We start from the raw sequence: 7,311 nt of genomic DNA on the forward strand, positions 1-7,311 counted from the left end.
GTCCCACTGGGATGCTCCTCTGGAGCTGCCTCCTGCGAGGGTTGGGTTTGCTTTGCGGGATACCAGGTTGGGAGAAGGGATTCGTCAATACAAACTTGCCCCATCCCGCCCAGCTCCACATCCATCCCATTCATCGGCAGCCGAGTGGGAGCAGGGAGAGTTCACTCGGGCGCTTGGTTTTGGCGCTGAGCATTGTTGGTGGAGCTGGAGCCAGCCACAGCCAGGCTGGTGCTCTGCGGCATGGCCCCCGCGGCCACGTTTCAGAGGTTTCTCCACAAGCGGCGGCTGGGAGATGGTCGGGAAGAGCCTGGATTTGGCAGAAGCAAGTGGCACCACGCAAAAAAAGACTGGCTGTTCCCTGGGGGGCTGTTTCCTCTGTAGGTGTTGAAGCCCACCGAGCTCAGCCGTGCCGGGGGGCTGGGGTCAGGGAGGCTGAAAGCTCCTTTCAGTGCATCAGGGGCCTGTCCAAGCGCTGCTGCCAGTGCCATGGACACCAATGAGGGTCAAGTCAGCACTAAATTCCCTATAAATAAGTGAAAGAAAAGTGTATTTTGGGTGAAGCGCAGCATGTGCCTTTGCTGACGTGTGTTGAGCTCATGCTGGTTGTCTCACCCGGCTCCAGCCTTGCTGGGAGCAGCTCCCCGCCATTGATGCACAGCGGTTTTTGCCAGGGGAGAAGATGGAAGCGCTGGGGAGGTGCGAGGGCTGAGCTGGTGCTAAAGCTTTCCCATTCTTCCAGGACTCAGCAGGGACCCGGGGGGGGAGGCACATTCGGTGCCGCCTTCTGCCTGCTTCAAGCAAAGGGGCCATGGGCTGAGCTGCCTGCGGGGTGTGGGGGCAGCCCAAAACCCTTAGCCTATAATTTCCTACCTCCAGCTCTTCTCTTTTTAGAGTAAAATGATATTTTGTGCTTTTCCGGCCCCGGGTTTGCCCCCTCCAGTCTGGACAGCTTCCTCTGAGCACCGTGCCGCAGCGTGGCTGCCATCGAGCATTGCCCTTGTGTGATGCTGCACAGCCGTGATGCGGCGCTGAGCACCCTGACACCGACTCCTGGGGCTGGCTCCAGGACTTTTCCAATGCACTATTAATTATTTTACAAAGCCAGGTTAGCAGAGAAGTGGAGAAGGGTGTCCCGTTGCTGACCCCTGCTGCTAACGGCCACGGCGGTGCTCACAGTAGAACAGCTTTTTCTATTCCTAGTACCAAAGTGCCGGTGTTCGGCTCCTTGCGGCACAGCCTGTGACCCAGGGAGGCCTCATCCTGCCTGAGTGCTGGTACTTGGGTCCAGCGGGTTGCGGCACTGATGCTGCATCACCCCAGAAGTGCTTAAAGACCCCATCTCCGGTGCTGGTGGTGGGTTGCACCGCGCCTCGCTGCCTGCAGGAAGGGGAGAGCGATGGGCTGGGCGATGCCATGGATGATGCTGGCACGGTGAGACGGGTGTTTGGTGGGGGGACAAGCTGGTCTCCTGATGTCCAGGTCAGGATCAAGCCAGCTCCGGCTGGGGAAATACCAGCACCAGTTTAAGGGACCTGAGCTTCAGCCAGCCAAAATCGGCCCAGTCTGAATTTTTTGCTTATTTTCTCACTTGCCATGACTTAAAAAATAGTTTCCGAGAAATTAAATGTTTCTTCTTCCAGTTGTTGCTTTTCTCTGTTGCACATGCACAGAGTCTGCTCCCTGGAGATCGCCATGCGAACGGGTTTCACTTTTGTTTATTTGAGGTCATCACTGATGTCATCTCAGCTGGGGAACGGGCCTTTTACATCATTTCGTTTCTGGAGCCGGGTCGATGCTGAAGCTCTGAAATGAAATGGGGATGTCTTCCTTCCTCCATTTCTTCTTTCCTTTCAGAGACAAGTCAGGAAAGTTCACTGAGCCAAAATGTTTGTTGCTTGAATGTGCTGGAGCCGCCTGTAACAACATAGCTGGGGCAGGGTGAGGTTGCGGGGGAATAGGAAATGAAAACCTTTTCAGCCCAAAAAATTCATACAATGGCAAAAAACCAAAGCAAACCAAACCTAAATATAGCGGGGCCCGTGAGTTCGCTTTGACTTCTGGTGAATGCTTGTGGTGGAAAAAAATGGGTCACTTTTAAAACAAAAAAAAACCCGACAAAAGTTGTCTTCTTGATGTGCTGCTTTGGGCAGCTTTTTGCTGGGACACTGGGGCAAGAAGCAGCTGCACGGAGCCTGGGAGCAGCTTTTTAGCTGCGAAACATGCATTTGAAGAAATAAAGTATCTTTTAAAAATGACACGTCAGCTGGAGCAACGTGTCCCAGTGTAATGTCCTGGGTTTGCTGGTTTTTACAGGTTTTGAGATGGATTCACGTGCTGGGGTGGCCCTTGGTGATGCTGGGGATCAGGGAGTTGCCGTCGGGATGCAGGGTTGGGCTGTCGCAGTGGGCAGGACTGTGGGACGTGCATCGAGCCGGGGTTGAGATCAGCCTTTCTCCCCTCCACAGCTGCGCTAGCGCTTTATCTGCTGGCAGCGATTCGCCTTGCTCTGCTCCCGCCTCCCAACGCCTGGGCTGGGATTTCGGAGGGTCCCGACGTGACGTTTCCTATTTGGTGGGGCTGGGGCCGTGCCCGCGGGAGCTGCGGCTGCGTGCAGGCGTTTTCCATCACGCCCTGCTCACGCGATGGGAGACCTTCCCCCGAAGTTCTTGTTTGCGCCGCAGTTTTTTTAACAGGTCCCCAAATACACATTAAAATGACGGATGCGCTATTTCCCTGCTCTGTTTTTCTCCACCCGGAGCAGATGGCCGGTGCCGAAGCCGTTGGCGTGGGCTCCTCCGGCGCCAGCATGGGGCTCGTTGCGATGCCTCGGAATGCTGCGGCCGGGTGCTGCCAGTGGGAACTCAATTTTGAATGGCTCTGATGATGCTGTTAGAGCGGGCGAGCTCTTTGCACCGGCTCCAATGCCTGAAAGCCGCTTGCTGGTGCTTCACAGGGATGCCACACTTGGTGCAAACACCCATCCATGTCACCCTGCCTGGAGCCCATCACCCTGAGGACAGGCATTGGGGCAAACCCCAGGGTTATTTCTGCAGGGAAGCGGTGGTCCCTGGCGTGCCGGGTGCTGCGCAGAGAGATGCACCCCAAAACTTGCTGTGCATGGAAAGGGAGCCAGGATGCTCTGGCAGGGCTGGGCGGGATGCGTGGCACTATGCCGAATCCCCAGCAATGCTTTAACCCTTTCCCCCTGTTTTTTCTCCAGACTCCAAAGTCTTCCTCATCTACAACGTGGGCGTGCAGGGGTGCCTGGAGACGAAGGACTCGCTGGTGAGACTTTCCAAGGGCTGCAACGCCAGCGCCCCGGCCCAGCAGTGGAAATGGGTCTCGCGAAATCGCCTCTTCAATGTGGGGGCCATGCAGTGCCTGGGGGTGTCGTGGCACGGGGCCAACGCCACGGCGGGGCTGCACCCCTTGGCCACCTACGAGTGCGACCGCGAGTCCGTCAACATGCGCTGGAGCTGCCGTGGCCTCGGGGAGCAGCTCTCGCAGCATCTCGGCACCCGCCCGGGCAATTCCTCCCTGGACAGGGGGGACCAGGCGCGTGGCTCGCAGTGGAGGACGTATGGCACTGAGGAGGATCTGTGCTCCGTGCCGTACTCAGGTAAAGCCTCGTTGGGCGGGCATTAGTATTATCCTGTAACCCAAATGAGCCCTGAAACGTGAGCTGAGGCCACGGTGCTGCAGCAATCGGTTCCTGCCTGGGGAACTCGGTCCCAGCTCGCTGGGGCTGCAAAACCAGGCAGGATTGGGGCGATGGGGATCAGCCCCAGGGAGCAGACACCCCTGCACTGAGCCAACCCTCACCCCTCACCCCAAACCTCCCTCCAGGCCCTGTAGACGCAGCCTCAAGCAAGGGCTCCTCTTTCCCCGCAGAGATTTACACCATCCAGGGCAACTCGCACGGGAAGCCGTGCACCATCCCCTTCAAGTACGACAACCAGTGGTTTCATGAGTGCACCAGCACGGGGCGGGAGGACGGCCATCTCTGGTGTGCCACCACCCAGGACTACGGCAAGGACGAGCGATGGGGCTTCTGCCCCATAAAGAGTAAGTGGGGGGGACGCGTCCCACGGGGAAAAGCAGAAACCCCATGTTCATCCCTCCTGGAGGCTTTCCTGCCTCTCCCCTTCCCTCCTGGCTCATCCCTCCTCCCACGAGCAGCCTGCGGTGCCAGAGCAGCCCCACTGGCTTCTCGTTATCTGGCTTTTGAGGGTTACTGGGGGTTTTTGGAGCCGCGGATGGGGCTGCATTGGGTGCTCACCGTGCTCATCCCCACAGGCAACGACTGCGAGACCTTTTGGGACAAGGACCACCTCACCAACAGCTGCTACCAGTTCAACTTCCAGTCGACGCTGTCGTGGCGGGAGGCCTGGAATAGCTGTGAGCAGCAAGGGGCCAACCTGCTCAGCATCACAGAGATCCACGAGCAGACCTATATCAATGGTGAGATGATGGCAGCCTGGATGTGCACCCGTCCTCACCCGGGGCAGAGCTGGTGGCACCGTGGCCATCGCTGGTGCCAGGTTGTTCTGCCTGCCCCCGGGTGTGTGGTTGGGGGGGCTCACCTGGGGCAGAGCTGGTGGCACCGTGGCCATCGCTGGTGCCAGGTTGTTCTGCCTGCCCCCGGGTGGTTGGTTGGGGATGGTGACAGGCTGGGGGTTGAGCTGGGTCTGGGGGAACTGATCCTGGCCCTCTGGCTGTGTCGGTCCCAGGGCTGCTGACAGGGTACAGCTCCACGCTCTGGATTGGGCTCAACGACCTGGACATCAACGGAGGCTGGCAGTGGTCAGACAACTCGCCCCTCAAGTACCTCAACTGGGAGAGCGGTGAGCCAGGGGGGTTACGGTGGTGATGGGGGGGGCAGGGAACAGTCTGTGACCACTGGAGATGGCCCCATGGCAGGGGAGGTGGCCCGGGCTGCCATGGGGTGTCTCCTCATCCATCCGTGGGGATGGAGAGCCCAGTGGGGCTGCAGAGCAGCCTGGGACATCCGTGGAGCTGGAGGAGGGACACAGGGTGCTGGAGGGGGAATTGTTCCTCTGCAAACCCTCAGGTGCCCTGTGGATAACCTGGCTTGAGCACTCTTGTTTGGAGGGTCGTTGCATCCCAGCTCGGTGCTGGAGTGCAGCTGAGGCTGAGGAGTGGTCCCCAACTGCAGACAGCCATCTGTAACCCTGGGGTGCTCAGGGGGCAGAAGGACCTGTTGTGAGGGCTGCTCTGGTCGTGCCCAGTGCTGTCACCCAGAGGCACTCGTGGGGACAGTGATATCTCAGGAGGGAGTTGGGGGACAGGCGGGAACAGTTCAGGTCTGGTACCGTGTCCCCCCCCAGCTGCCATCCAACATTTGTAGGTAAAATAGCGATGCTCCAGGTCCTCGTGCATCAAGGCACAATGAATAATCCCAGGCATGCGGGGTCACGTCTTCATCGTGCAAAATAACAAAATAGGTCTTTACTGGTGTTGGAGCAGGGAGAGCTGCACCCTGCCGGTGCCGGCCCTCGTGTGGTGCCCTGCCTGCATGGGCAGTGTTGGCGGCTCTGTCCCGGCCCCGCCAGCTCCTCAGCAGCGTGTCCCCCCCCCTCACCCCACTTTCCAGACCAGCCCGACAACCCCAGCGAGGAGAACTGCGGGGTGATCCGCACCGAGTCATCTGGGGGGTGGCAGAACCGTGACTGCGGCATTGCCCTCCCCTACGTCTGCAAGAAGAAGCCCAATGCCACCGCTGATCCCTTCCTGACGGGTGAGCGGGGGGATGAGGAGCACCGGGAATGGGTAGCCCTGTATCCCTGCCAGGTGTGCTCCCGTCCCGGCACGGTCAGGGGATGCTGTCCAAGTGCCAGAGCAGCCTGTGGAGATGCCCATGGTGTCCCCAGCTTGCTGGGGCCCTGGATGTGCGGAGCAATGGTTGAGCTCCCCAGGGTTGCCTAGATTTGGAAAAAGTCCTCCCCCAGCAGCATCCCCCAAGAAGCGCTCGGTGCAATTACAGGTTGGGCGGTAGGGGAGGAATCGAGAGCAGCGGGAGGTCCCCTGTGGTACCCAGGGGATGACGTGCTCTCTGCTCTGCTCTGCCATCGCTCCTCTGCAAACAAAAGGGATTTTGTTTTGTCCTCAGAGCTCTAAAGCCACCGTTGCCCGCACCTTGCCATTGCATGTTACATTTTGGCTGTAGCTTTCCCACTGTTGCTTTGGCTTGGTCTCCTGAGCACCCTGTGGGACTGTGGTCCCCTCCCCATGGTCCCCTCCCTGCCAAGGAGAGGGTTGCAGAGCAGGACAGGAGCCCTCAGGCTGCCTTGTGTCCTGCCAGACTCGTGGTCGGAGGTGAAGGTGGACTGCGAGCCCAGCTGGCAGCCCTTCCAGTCCAACTGCTACCGTCTGGTGGGAGAGAAGAAGAGCTGGCAGGAGGCGAAGAAGACCTGCCTGCGGAGCGGGGGGGACCTGGTCAGCATCCACACCCTCTCCGAGCTGGAGTTCGTCACCAAGCAGATCAAGCAAGGTAAGGGGGAGCCCGCTGTGTCAGCGGCACCCTTCCCATCCGATTTTAGGGTCCACGGAAAGGTCGCTTCTGTGTGATGGGGGCTGCAAAGTTGAATTAATTTGTGGCTGTGAAGGGAGCGGAGACCCCAGGCTGGGAGGTGATGTGTTGCTTGGAGGAGCCCGTGCCCCGGGTGCATCCTCCATCCAGCAAATGTAAAAGCTGTTCCCGGGAGCCTGCAGTGCTGGGGAAGAAAATATGCAGCTGCAGCTGGGAATGGCACTAGTCCCAGTCGGTTAATGTAGAAAAAGGTGGGAAAAAAAGTCCTGCTGGGCTTGCTGGAGGAGGCTGCACCTCTTACTGCTAAATCTGCCCAGGATGTGAGTGTCCCCCGCAGCAGGTCAAGCGAAGGACACCTGCCTATGGCGTCCCAGGTTTCTCTTTCCAGTTCTGGCTTCACCCAGGTGTAATTGGGTTGAAGTTTCCCATGTCGGGATGTGTTGGAGCTGGGATGGTACTTGGGAAGTTTCAGCCCGAGCAATCACGCGGTGGTACGGGGGAGCACCCGTGCCACCATCCTCCAGACCTCGCTTGTGCCACCCCTCATTAGGGTCACCCTCAGCTCAGGTTTTGCTGTTCCCATACGAGTGCAGCCCCTCTGGCCAAATTAAGCACTCCCATGAGCCCACAGCCTGACCCTGCTCCGCAGAGGAAGAGCCTGACAGCGAAACCCACCGCAGGGACATCGGGGGACCCAGACTTCAGCGGGGACCAGGGAGGGGCTGGGGGCTGAAGGGAGGTAATGCTGAGGGAGGGAGGGG

At 59.1% G+C, this 7,311-nt stretch overlaps 1 protein-coding gene across 1 annotated transcript in view; it reads left to right on the forward strand.

Moving 5' to 3' along the window:
* The first annotated feature begins 240 nt into the window (after nucleotides 1-240).
* The window catches only part of MRC2 (mannose receptor C type 2), a 19,951-nt gene continuing 12,880 nt past the window's right edge, over nucleotides 241-7,311 (forward strand). Inside the window, exons 1-7 of the mRNA XM_009287941.1 lie at nucleotides 241-322; nucleotides 3,221-3,619; nucleotides 3,892-4,065; nucleotides 4,297-4,461; nucleotides 4,731-4,844; nucleotides 5,615-5,758; nucleotides 6,323-6,511. Of these exons, the coding sequence (XP_009286216.1) occupies nucleotides 241-322; nucleotides 3,221-3,619; nucleotides 3,892-4,065; nucleotides 4,297-4,461; nucleotides 4,731-4,844; nucleotides 5,615-5,758; nucleotides 6,323-6,511 (1,267 nt within the window). The remainder of the gene's footprint in view (nucleotides 323-3,220; nucleotides 3,620-3,891; nucleotides 4,066-4,296; nucleotides 4,462-4,730; nucleotides 4,845-5,614; nucleotides 5,759-6,322; nucleotides 6,512-7,311) is intronic.

The sequence above is a fragment of the Aptenodytes forsteri genome, unplaced genomic scaffold (assembly GCF_000699145.1).
Source record: "Aptenodytes forsteri isolate BGI_AS27 unplaced genomic scaffold, ASM69914v1 Scaffold249, whole genome shotgun sequence".
NCBI classification, from domain to species: domain Eukaryota; kingdom Metazoa; phylum Chordata; class Aves; order Sphenisciformes; family Spheniscidae; genus Aptenodytes; species Aptenodytes forsteri.